We start from the raw sequence: 13,168 nt of genomic DNA, 5'->3' as shown, positions 1-13,168 counted from the left end.
GGGGAGATTGATAAATGAGAGGCTCCAGAGCATTAAGAGAATGTGCGACAACTCAGGAGTGCAGGAAGACGCTTTAGAGAAATTTAGCTGGGATGTGTGAATTGAATGTCTTTCAATGCTCTTTAAGAAGCACAAGCAAAGATGGGTATTTCTGTTTAATAATCAAGTAGCATTCAACCCAGGTGCTCTGTCCATCTTACTCCATACAGAGGCTGAGCTATGGGGACTCCAGGATTTATCTGGGATATAAGAAATTTATACTCAGTTTTATATTGGTTCCTATTAATAGATTTGTAAAAATATTTTATGTAAACATGAGGGGCTGAGAGAATTTGTCTCCCTTAGAAGCTATGTAGCACTTAAATTTAGTTCCAGGTTGTAGGATCCATTGGAAGAAGCTCTGTGCCTCAGTGCTGAGACACAGTCTCCCCGAGTTACCTGGAACGGCAATGGTCCATTCTTCACACTTGAAGCTGGCGCTTATTGCTGAGGGTGCTCCCAACCCGGCAATGTTCATGGCCGCCACTTGGAACTGATACACCATGTTCTCCTTCAGGTTGCTAATCTGCAACATGGACAGCATCACAGAGTGAAGGTTTCAGGTTTGTTTCAACATTGCATTTATTTAGAGTATGTGTTGGACATACTCTAGGATGATCCCCAGTGAGTCACACCCTTCTTGTAATCTCCTCTTGAATGTAGGTGAAACCTGAGACTTGCTTCTGGGCAACAGAACAGGGCAGAGTATTGGAATAGTGCTGTGATTGTGTTGCATCAAATGGCAAAGGAGGAGATACATTTCATATGTGATTAAGATTACTAATCAGTTGGTTTTGAGTTAATCCAAAGGGAGATAGATTATCCTGACTGTGATACTGCAATTTATAATAAGAAATACATGTTTTGTCTTTTTTCTCCATTCCTGGTACAGAGCCCCTAAAACTCTTGGGATTTCCCAAGTGATGAGAGTGACAAACATCTTTTACTGTGTTAACGAGGTGACTTTCAGAAAGCATCTAAAGATGGGGCCTGACTGCCAGGGCAACTAATCATGTGCTTAGAGGGCGGGAACTTTCAGCCTCATCCCAGACCTCAGGACCTCTGGAGAGGGAAGATGGTCTGGAGATTAAGTTCAGACACCAGTGGCCAATGATTTAATCAATTTAGTCTATGTAGTGAAGCCTCCATAAAACCTGCGTCTCTTGTATGTATCCTGCACTGGCAGTTCTTTACCACTAGTACCACTTGGGAAGCCCACAGAAGGCCACACACTTACCTTATATGCCTCATCACTGACGGCTTTGATGTTGGCTTCTCTCCATCTTCCTGGTACCCCGTCGATTACTTCACGATAGTTCACATAATAGCCCGTAATTTCAGCCCCTCCAGTCTTATCTGGCTGCTTCCATCCAAGAACCATTGAATCACGAAAACTTTCGAGACAGGTGATGTCACAGGGTGGAGATGGTGGTGCTGTTGTAACATGAAGAGCTTGTGAGTGGACAGAACTGCTTCTGTGATTCTACGTCCATCAAACTGTTTCATTGATGCCATGCGGGAGGGCACTAGGTCTTGAGTGTAAAACTAAAAGGTAATACCAGTAAGCAACTTGGTGTCCATTTGATGTTCAAGGAAGAAAACTGACATACAGTAAAAACTGCACCACAGCTATTATTCCAAAGATAAAAAGAGCCTGCCCCTCTTCATTCCCAAGAAGAAAGAAGCTTTGAATATTAACAGCAAAATGTTAGTGTTTCTAACAAAATCCTGAAAAAACTAACAATATTCTGAAGAATGATTCATTCCCCATGTGCAGAAATATTTCCCCAAAATATTTTTGTTTTTTTTTTAAATAATACTTTACATATTTGTATTGCTTAGTTTTCATCTTGCTTTATGTATCTCAACTCCAAATTTTAGGACAGAGGTACATACGATCTCTTCATTCCTAAAACAATAGCATTAAAGTGTAAGATATTTTAGTTTTTTTATGCGGCTTTGTTTTTATTTGCTCCCTGAGAAAAATGGCATACGTATATCAATTTCTGCCTTAATTCACTTATTAAGAATTTCCATATATTTCCAAACAGCTAGCATTTCACCACTCAGATACATACACCCATATGAGACCTTACAACTATATAAGTTCTGTCTATACACAGGAAGAATCACATTCAGGAGCTCAGCTAAATGCAGCATTAATTTTTTTTCTTAAACCAGGAACATTCTTCCATGTGATTCTTCTCTTAGTATAACACCTTTTACTCCATTATTTTAAACTTGATACTGGATTATTATTCATATGGCATGAAATACTACATAGCTGTCACTATGTTTATTAGCGCTTAGTCAGGAAAATATTTGGATACTACTTTAAAAGTTTCCCTTTATTTATGTGGCTTTGCTGATCAAACTTTCTCTCAACTATTGAAAATACTGTTTTTCTGATTAAAAAAAGAGAGGGTGGTTGGTGAAAAGAAATCCACTCAATATGCAGTAACATTAGAAAGAATTTTCTGAATATTTATGTGGGTTACCAGAGATAGGAACCATCTCATTCTTATTCAAAAAGATTCTCAGAACAATAAAGATTAAAAAAAAAAAAACACATTTTTCCTCTCTTCCTCCCATCACCAACCTCCTGCATTCTTTACCTTTAAAAACTCTTTCTCTCTCTCTGTCTCAGAGCAGTGTTGAATATGAATTCTCAAATGAGTTCACCCCATCTCATTTTGAGTTAAAGGGGTAAATAAAGGTGTCAAAAAAGCAGAGGTTACAGAAGTTAGAGGTGAGGTAGGTATAGGGGATGGGTGAGAGGCATCTTACAATTTGTCAGTATGTACTTATTAACTATTTTTTATTCAATAAGAGAAACATTGTCTCCTAGAATATACAAACCACAAGCACCAAATATCCTGATAAAAAGTCTGATTACTTGGGGAGGGAGGTGGGAGGGGTGCTCAGGATGGGGAACACATGTAAGTCCATGGCTGATTCATGTCAATGTATGGCAAAAACCACTACAATATTGTAAAGTAATTAGCCTCCGACTAATAAAAACAAATGAAAAAAAAATCTGATTACTGTAATTAGTCTTTCTATTTTAATTCTGGTTAGATAATTAGCCTTACTGATAAATAGTCTTAGTTCTGGGAATGTGAATAATACATAATTGAATATAGCAATATGTAATTATAACATCATGTTAAACTTTTCATGACAACTCAAAGACATATTGTTACTTATGTTTATTTGGATTAAATGTGAAGGTAATTTGAAAACCTAAGGATAAATAATAGAAGTTAATAACTATGACCCTAATAAAATGTCAGTTCTTTGTGAAATATTTTTCCTATCCATTTACCAAAACGATATTTTGAAGGACCTCTTACAGCTACAATTATCGAATTCTCCCTGCTCTCATCTCTAACTCTCAGCAAAATGAGGCCAAAGGTGTGTCTGTTTGACAAGTTAGAAGGGACTCAATAACCAAATTACTTTAAATATTTCTATTGTCATTAAGCACAATGAATTATGTGTCAAAGCCAAGTTCAGAGAAAACTACTTCTATGACTCATTAAACAAAGGTATTACAAATGGGTAACTGAAAACACATAAAATTAAGAATGAACACTGATGAAAGTGAACACAGATGGAAGAAGGTGATATGGACAATGAGCCGTGAGGACACTGATGTGAACAGATGAGACGCTCTTACTGTTTCAGCGCTCACCTAGGTCCTTCTTCTTTCTCAGAGGCTCAGACTTACTTTTCCCCTCAAGGGCCGCTTTCTTTGATGGCAGGGAAAGCACTTCCTGAACTGTTTCACTTATTTTACTCACTTCTGTTTGGCCCAGGTTGTGAGCGCTACTGGGTAGTGAAGGTTTGTTAAGTTTGCTACCAAGCAAAGCATCTTTCTTAAAGGTTGGCTGGGAGGTGTCATGCATGCCTCCCCTGGAGTCTGTTAGTCCACCAGGTGTCTCATTCATCTCAGGCCACACAGCTGGAGACACTCCGCCCCCTATAATTGCCAGATAACAACAGAAACACTTTGAGCCAGGAGGCAGTACACATCGCTCTTAGAACAAAAGAGAAAAACATTAGCACCTCACACAGAACAAAAACAATCTTGGTTTAACGGAAATCACCTGAATTTGCAAGAAATATGAAAAGCGAACATTTCACATAACTAACACCAAGGAAACATTTCAACTTCTCTATATTTGGGAAAAAGAAGAAATGAGAACAAAAAACCAGAGACAGAACAAGAACCATTTGGATTTGCAGGACCCAAGTAAATATAAGAACAAGCACTTCTCAGACATTTCTTGAGAAATATAAGTTCCATTATTCAACAGAATGGGGGGTGAGGGGAGTGCACAAGAGACAACAAAGATCTTGATTATGTAACAATTAGAGTTATGTACCTTATTGATATAGTAATGGTCTGTATCTCCCAATCTCAAAGAAACATGTTCACTATGTCCTTATAATACGAACATATTATAAGGAATGTTAAAAAGTAATACAGGGGAATTCCCTGGAGATCCAGTGGTTAAGACTGTGCTTCCACTGCAGGGGGCACTGGTTCCAACCCTGGTTGGGGAACTAAGATCCCACATGCCTTGTGACAAAAGAAAAAAGTAATACAAGATGCTAACTGAAGACAATTGGTATTAAACAATCTTTCTCTTTACATATGTGCTACTATATCACAGATTTCATTTTTATTGTTTGAACTACCTGGGTCCCTTCCCCACCTTAAGATTGGGAGGCACATCATTATACATACATATAATTACTTTATTACTGGTTTTATTCTGTTGGTTACTTTGCCAGCAGAGATGAAACATATGATTAAGCAACCACGCATGTCTTGCACGAATTTTAGCAGAGTTTATAGAAGGCAGGTTAATGTGCTGTTACTGAAAACAAGCCAGGCTCTGCTGCAGAGGGAATGGCTTTTAGGTATGAGATGATCTGGTTATGGGTGATACACCACCTCATGGCATTGGATGGCCCTCTATATTCCCAGGATGAGCACCACGTTAAAATGGAGTTTCACACAATGGGAATATCTGAGGAAACTTGGGCTGATGAAGATGGAAAGGCTACAGAAGCACAGAATCTGGATAAGTGATGGAGATCTGTAAAAGAACAGCTGTGGAAGGTTAGAGGTCACCTGGAATCAGAGACAATGACCATCTGAGGATGGGATCGTTGAGCCGTATTAGAAACTTGACATAGTCTCTGGAGAGGATGGTATCTTTCATTGTAACTTAGAAAAATTCATTTCCCCCCATGTAAAGCTGTGCACGAAGAACTTACCAATAGCAGCTTTTACTTCGATTGCTTCTGAATCCTGTGAATATTCACTAAGTCCAGCTGCGTTAACTGCTCTGACCCGGAAAATATAACTCTGACCGGTCTTCAATCCGTGACAAGTAAATCTGAAAGGGAAGAAAATTTTTAAAAAGTTTCCCAGGAGGAAAATTAGGGAAGATGATTGTTATCTTAACAGAATGATCTGGCTTTATGAAAACCATTCTTTTTTTAAAAGGAAGAAAAGGATGTAGAGAGATCCAGATAACATACGTATATTAAACAAGAAGGCATCTCAGGCAATTTCCTAAATTCACTCTGTTAAACAATGAGGAGTCCTGGTTTTCCTCTGAATAAACACCCTACTTTTTTTGAACCTGTGTGTACTTATCAGTAAAATGGAAAAATAATGCCTACATAATAACTCTTGTGTGAAGATTGACCATAAATTATATATAGTACAGGGGGAGGAATAAATTAGGAATTTGGGATTAATAGGCACACTACTATATATAAAATAGATCAATATCGTGGTCCTACTGAATAGTAAAAGTAACTATATTGAATGTCCTGTAATAACCTATAATGGAAAAGAATTTGAAAAGAATATCTATATCTATATATAAACTGAATGACTTTGCTATATACATGAAATATTATAAATCAACTATACTTCAATAAAAAATTAAAAATTAATTTTAAAACGTATAATAGTACCCATTACAGGCCCTGGATATAAGAGGCACTGACTAAATAATAGGTGGTATTAATAACATTATTAATGATTATTTCAGGGTTATATTTATAGCTCTAAAGCATTGGCTGCCTACTCGCTGCCTCCCTGCATGCCATGAAAGGTAAAATTACTTGAAAAATTACACTAGGATCTGAAAATTAGGTGAAAAATTGACTCCAGAATTGTCATGTACATTTTAAGGATTCAGTAATGAGGTGTGAATCCATGGGCAGTTTCACACATAAAACAACCTCACTTTTTTAATAGTTATCAGGGCTATAACAAAACCCTGTTTCATGAATCACAGTAACATTCTAATCCATCCTGAAGGACGGTAAGTAGAAGAAGTTGCGGCCTGCTGGTGACTCTGCCACTCTCAGCAAGTTGAAATATTTAATACAGGCAGCCATAGTGTAAGCCGGCTCAGTTCAGTAGACATTCACTTCAGTGTCGCAGACACCGAGCTTCAGTGTCTGCACTTCAGTGTCGCAGACACCGAGCTTCAGTGTCTGCACTTCAGTGTCGCTGAACAGTCCCTGGAAAATGCAGGAAACTCAGAGTAAACGCGAAGTGCACAAACAGGTTAAATTAATCTCTTGCAAAACATACTGCCTTTTCCCATTAACTGGTTTGTCTTCATTCTCTCATGTTCTGCAAAGGAATGACTCCATCTGTGGGGGTTCTTGGAATAGAAGTGGCCACCCCAGAAGCTGCCTAACAGACCTGCTTGACAATGGGGTGGGGGGATTCTCCCCTGAGATTGATCCTAAAGTAAAGGAGACTCGGAATTTGGGTGTAGGCCAGAATTCGTCATCAGTTTACAAAGCTGGTTGGCAAAATGTTCAAAAGCAAGAATAAAAAAAATAAATAACCTTCCTTACATTAGAACTAGATACAAGATCACTAAGTATTCTGAATGTCTTTATTTTGGTCTGTGTCTATCTCCTCAGCATTGGATTTACCATACTGATGTTCAAAATTCATACAATACCAATACTTTTTTCTCCTCATTTAAAATGCAGGCATAATTTACGACACTGGACAGCTACATGAACAAAAATCAAACTGGACTATTTTCTCACATCATACACAAAAATAATCTCAAAATGGATTAGACTTAAATGCAAGACCTGAAACCATGAAAGTCCTAGAAGAGAGCATAGGCCATATACCTTTTGACCTTGGTCTTACAAAGTTTTTTTGGATCTGTCTCCTCAGGGAAGGAAAGCAAAAGGAAAAGTAAACAAACGGGACTACAGCAAATGAGAAAGTTTTTGCACAGCAAAGGAAACTATCAACAAAACGAAAAGGCGACTTACTGAATGGAAGGAGATATGAGCAAATGACACATCTGATAAGGGGTTAATATCCAAAATATACAAAGAACTCATAAAACTTAATATCAAACCCTCCCCAAACAACCCAATTTAAAAATGGGCAGAGAATCTGAATAGACATTTTCCCAAAGAAGACATACAGATGGTCAATAGGCACATGAAAAGATGCTCAACATCAGTAACCATAAGGGAAATGCAAATCAAAACCAGAATGAGCTATCACCTCACACTTGTCAGGATGAATATTCTCAAAAAGACAAGAAACAAAAAGTCTTGGCAAGGATGTGGAGGAGAAGGAATGCTCATTGTTGGTGGGATGTAAATTGGCATGTGGAAAAGAGTATAGAGGTTCCTCAAAATATTAAAAACAGAACTATCATATAATCTAGCAGTTCCACTTCTGGGTATTTTTCTGAAGAAAACAGAAACACTAATTTGAAAAGATACATGTTGTCCCTATGTTCACTGCAGCATTATTGACAGTAACCAAGATATAAAAGCAACCTAAGTTTCCACTGATAATGAATAGATAAAGAACATGTGGCATACACATACAATGGAATATTACTCAACCATAAAAAGGAATGGAGGCTTGTCATTTACAACACTGATGAACCTAAAGGGTATTAGGCTAAGTGAAATAAGTCAAATAGAGAAAGACAAATACTGTATGACTTCATTTCACTTCTATGTAGAATCTAAAAAACAAAACAAATAAACAAACAGAACAAAACAGAAACAGACTCTTAGATACAGAGAACAAATAGGTGGTTGCCAGAGGCGAATAGGGTTGGAGGTTGATGAAATAGGCGAAGAGGGTTAAGAGGTACAAACTTCCAGTTAAAAAATGAGTCATGGGAATGATATGTATAGCCTAGGGAATATAGTCAATAATACTGTAATAGCTTTGCAATGATGGCAGTGGGTGCTTAGACTTATTGTGGAGATCATTTGGTAATGTATAGAAATACTGAATCACTAAGTTGTGCACCTGGAACTAACATAGTGTTGTAGATTACTTGTACTTGAATTTTAAAAGATAATAAAATAAAACAAAATGTCTGGATAATTTATATTCACTAGGGTCTATTAGATCCTTGGAATCTAGTATCACAGCAGATATTAAAAGTGAACAGAAGGTTTCAAAGGACATACAGTATAAAGTGAAAGAATCAGAAAAGAGCTATGAAATGACCTCTTATCATAGCCACCATTGTGGGTTTCTAAGTGTTCAATGTCACTAAGTAATCCTTTTTTCAAATGTATGGCCATAGACACATTCAATTTTGAATTCATTTGGATACTCAGAGCATAATGTTTTCAATAATCTCCCTGCGTTGGATGTTTGTGCTGCTGTCGGGCCCATGGCTGCATTCCTTCTCTGCAGCCCCTGTGACTCCAGTGTCAGAACCCCAGCCCACCTCCCGACATAGTGCGGTTACCTTGTGCCCTTCACAGGGTTGTTGTTGCAAGGCTCCCACTTGCCAGAGCCAACAATGCTTGACTCTATGTAGTACCCGACCAGCTCTTTAGCATCTTTGGGTTCCTCCCACGTAACAACCACTGATGTGTCTGTGTTTCTGCTTGGGATGATGTTGCTCGGAGGCTTGGGGATGTCTGAGAAAAGAAGAAAATGATGGTCAAGTTCAAGGTGGTTTTAAAACTTCATTCTTATCACACATGCAGAAACATGAACATGCATATATAAATATTATACTAGTAACCACGTCAAACACACAGTTCTTTATATTTGTTAGAGCAGAAAATGTTTTAAATATTCTAGTTTGGGAGCATAGTGAGAAACTAAACATCCATGGACATATCAATCCCCTCCAGGAAAAAAGTACACTAGCAATACTGTTGAAACTCCTGGAGAAAGTACTTTCATAATCATTCATAAAGTTTTTTTTTTGGGGGGGGGAGGGGTGCTTCTCTGGTAGCTCAGGTGGTAAAGAATCTGCCTCAGTGCAGGAGACCTGGGTTCGATCCCTCGGTCAGGAAGATCCCTGGAGAAGAAAATGGCAACCCACTCCAATATTCTTGCCTGGAGAATTCCATGGACAGAGGAGGTCCACGGGGTCACAAAGAGTCGGACATGACTGAGCAACTAATACACACACATGAAGTTCTTTTTAACATATCAGTCAAGCAGTCATCAGTTAAATTTATAATATGAAAAACCCTGTCACCATTTTTACTTTTGAATATATATGTATTTCAGTATGATTCTTGCCTTTAAATTTTCTCTCGAATTGAAGTTAAATAAGTTTACAGCAGCTCAAGCGAACTCTACACTTACCAAGCTTGTCGCCAACCACGGTCACTTCCGTTGCCTCTGACGGCTCACCAACTCCTGCCGAATTCGAACAGCGGACTCGGAAACGGTAGGATTTCCCCTCAGCCAAGTCGAAGAGAGCAAAGCGGGGAGATTTCACAGGGAGCTCTGTGTTCACCCGCTGCCAGTTTTCTGTTCCCGCTTCACACTGCAGCCAGAACAGTGAGATCATTGAAAGCACAGAAAGAATAAACTGAAGAACTCTAAGCCAGGCACCTTGAAGTTCATTTATCTGCCAACAAACTACTACCTGTTATGCAAGTTGGTCTGGAATAGAGATTTGGAGGAAGTGGGGGATGAAACATTTCAAGTCCATAGGATTACCTCAATCAAATACAGCTGTATTGTTGGACAAATATGATGCCTTGATATTTCACTTCCTTTCTTAACTAAATAAGGCCGTTGGTCTACTTACAAAAGTCCTTTATTTAGATGATAGTTTGGAGTCAGATGGGGTGTTCCACTCAGTCAGTGGTAAAGAATCTGCCTGCCAATGCAGTAGATGGGGTTTGATCCCTGGGTTGGGAAGATGCCCTTGAAATAGGAAATGGCAACCCACTCCAGTATTGTTGCTGGAAAATTCCATGGACAGAGGAGCCTGGCGGGCTACAGTCCACAGAGTCGCAAAGAGTCAGACACAATTGAGCACAGCAGGACACACAAATTGTGGTTGGATGCTTTTTTAGGGTATGTAATTAAGTTTAATATGGTATGTTAGATACTTACATTTCCATTATATTGTTATGACCTGAGTTATTTTAATTGTGTGTTACTTAATGACTCATAACAACATGCAGGTCTGTGCTCACATATCACCTTCTTGATCATCACCACCCCATCACTGACCTGCAAAGGTTATTTGCTCCTTCCCCATCTCTCTCTATCCTTTACTTCCTCTGCCTTATTTTTCACTAAGAAACTTATCAACACTTGAAATTATACTATTTATTTGTCGTCTCCATTGTTGGAATGTAAATGCCAACGAAATGAGTTCAGGAAGATATCTTGTTCACTGCTATACCCCAGAGCCTGGAACTATCATCTGGCACATAGTAGATAATCAATGATTTTTTTTTTCTGAATGAATTAATTTTTCTGAAATCTGAATGTATGAAGTTAGTGAAAGATAAAGAAAATTTTTTTTCTTTTTTTGAATGTGGACAAAGCAGAAGTGACTTCGCTACAGAACGTCTGAATGGTTTCAAGAGATTGTTCCAGAAATCTAAACCTATAATAGACTGACCAGCTGTCAAGGATGATAACTTTAGGGGACAATAAGTTTTTTAGTACATCACTCAGCATAACCATCATTTACTTGAAATGAGAGGCAATATGGTATGATGAAAAGGACCCAGAGGCATTGATCCAGGTCCTTGCTTTGGTAACAGTGAGCTATGTGGTACTGGGAAAGTTACATGAGTGTCAATGTCTGTAAAACAGGCAAATTTGATGAGGCGAACATTGACATCCCTTGCAGTGCCTTTTATGATAATGTGTCTGTTGTATGTGGGAGGGCAGAGAGAATAAATTCCCCTTTAAGTCACTCGGCTACCCACTGAGGAATATAATCCTCCCAGACTTATTGTTTAGTTTATTACTTTGATTCATTTTTAGCATATATTATGTGATTATCAAAGTTTGTTTTAAGATTTTTTTTTTTATGTGGACCATTTTTAAAGCCTTTATTGAATTTGTTACAACACTGCTTCTGTTTTATGTTTTGGTTTTCTGGCTGCGAGGCATGTGAGATCTTAGTGCCCCAACCAGGGATCGAACCCATACACCCTACCCTGGGAGGTGAAATCTCAACCACTGGACCACCAGGGAAGTCCCTATTATCCAAGCTTTTGAGAGAAAACTTAGGCGTGGGAAGGTTGAAAAGCAGCAGTGTATAAAAGGTGGATATATGGACCTGAGCCAGACTGCTTAGGTTCAAATTCTAGCTCTGTCTCTTACTAGTTGTGTGATCGGGGTAAATTGTATATCCCACCTAGGCCTGTTTCCTCATCTACAAAGCAGATGTAATAAAAATAAAAGTACTTCCTTCGGCGGGTTCCTGTAAGAATGCAGTGAGTTAACATATGCAGAGCTTAAAACAACGCCTGCATGCGTGTGCTCAGTCGCTCAGTCGTGTCCGCCTCTCTGTGACCCCAGGGACTGTAGCCCACCAGGGCTCCCCTGTCCATGGCATTTCCCAGGCAAGAATACCAGAGTGGGTTGCTATTTCCTCCTCCAGGGGATCTTCCCGACCCAAGGATTGAACCAGTCCCCTGAGTCTCCTGCAGTGGCAGGCATATTCTTTTACCACTGAGTCATTTGAAAAACAGTGCTTGGTCCTTGGTAAATGTCAGTTGTTTTCACTCCTTTGGTAGAAACAGAGCTACCCAGTCATACAATTCTTGTCTCTGACTTGACCAGACTTCTGATGGGGGAAATGAGAGAAAGCACTAAAAACGTAAGACTGAGGAAATAAGTCTGAGGAAAAATTTGGGGGCTGGAAAGAACACAGTAGTATGGAGGGGCTGAGAGCAATGAAACTTGATTTATCTAATCCCCCTCAACATTAACCATTTCAGGGCTCGCAGACATAGCATAACTGCTTGTAAGCCTGTCACCATGACAGGCAAGTTCATGCTTGACGTGCGTGCAAATCTCAGGTAAAAAGTTCCTTGAAGAGGAGCAAGCACGGGGATAACCAGAGAGGCAGCAGTGCTGCAGGCTTGACATCCTGAGGATGGAAACTCGTCATGGGAAGAGAGCATGGAACATTTCTCTTGTGAAAAGTCAACAGGACAGAAGTGATCCATCAGAAATAATCTGAGGACTTCCCTGGTGGTCCTTATTCTTGCCTGAAAAATCCCATGAACAGAGGAGCCCAGTGGGCTACAGTCAAAAGGGTCACAAAGGGTCAGACACAACGGAGAGACTAAGCACGGGTGGTCCGGCAGTTAAAAATCCACCTGCCAATGCAGGAGACACGCGTGGATCACTGGTCCCGGAAGACCCCACATGCCACGCGGCAACTAAGCTGGTGGCCACAACTCCTGAAGCCTGTGTGCCCTGGAGTCCATGCTCCACAACAAGAGAAGCCACTGCAATGAGAAGCCCATACACAACTACAGAGTAGCCCCTGCTCTCTGCAACTAGCAAAAGCCTGGGCCCAGCAAAAAAGACCCAAATAAATAAGTATTTTTTTAAAAAATGAGAATTTGAGACTCGGCTCTGGACCATAGTCCGGCATTCATTTGGATGGTTTTTCTGTAAACGTGCCCCAGGTCTCTGCAGGTGTGCTGCCCCTCTGGCACAGCCTGGACCTTGAATGTTGGCAGGGCCTGTGCAGACCTTTTTATCCATGCTGCACTCATAAATGTCCCTTCTGGCCCACTGGTGGAAGAACACTCAAATTTTTAATCAGATTCATGTATTTAGGTCTGGAGA

The 13,168-nt window shown here is 39.5% G+C and overlaps 1 protein-coding gene across 2 annotated transcripts in view; it reads right to left on the bottom strand.

Moving 5' to 3' along the window:
• Positions 1–13,168, bottom strand: part of MYOM1 (myomesin 1) — a 117,838-nt gene that overhangs the window by 46,728 nt on the left and 57,942 nt on the right. The window contains exons 15-20 of one of the 2 annotated variants that reach the window (XM_070452703.1): positions 9,695–9,878; positions 8,838–9,012; positions 5,329–5,450; positions 3,734–4,021; positions 1,277–1,473; positions 439–565 (exon numbers count right to left, since the gene is read on the bottom strand). In XM_070452703.1, the coding sequence (XP_070308804.1) occupies positions 439–565; positions 1,277–1,473; positions 3,734–4,021; positions 5,329–5,450; positions 8,838–9,012; positions 9,695–9,878 (1,093 nt within the window). The remainder of the gene's footprint in view (positions 1–438; positions 566–1,276; positions 1,474–3,733; positions 4,022–5,328; positions 5,451–8,837; positions 9,013–9,694; positions 9,879–13,168) is intronic. The other variant, XM_020908315.2, reaches the window with a different exon arrangement.

The sequence above is a fragment of the Odocoileus virginianus genome, chromosome 22 (assembly GCF_023699985.2).
Source record: "Odocoileus virginianus isolate 20LAN1187 ecotype Illinois chromosome 22, Ovbor_1.2, whole genome shotgun sequence".
Taxonomy (NCBI): Eukaryota; Metazoa; Chordata; class Mammalia; order Artiodactyla; family Cervidae; genus Odocoileus; species Odocoileus virginianus.
This window is presented reverse-complemented; position numbering and strand designations above follow the sequence as displayed.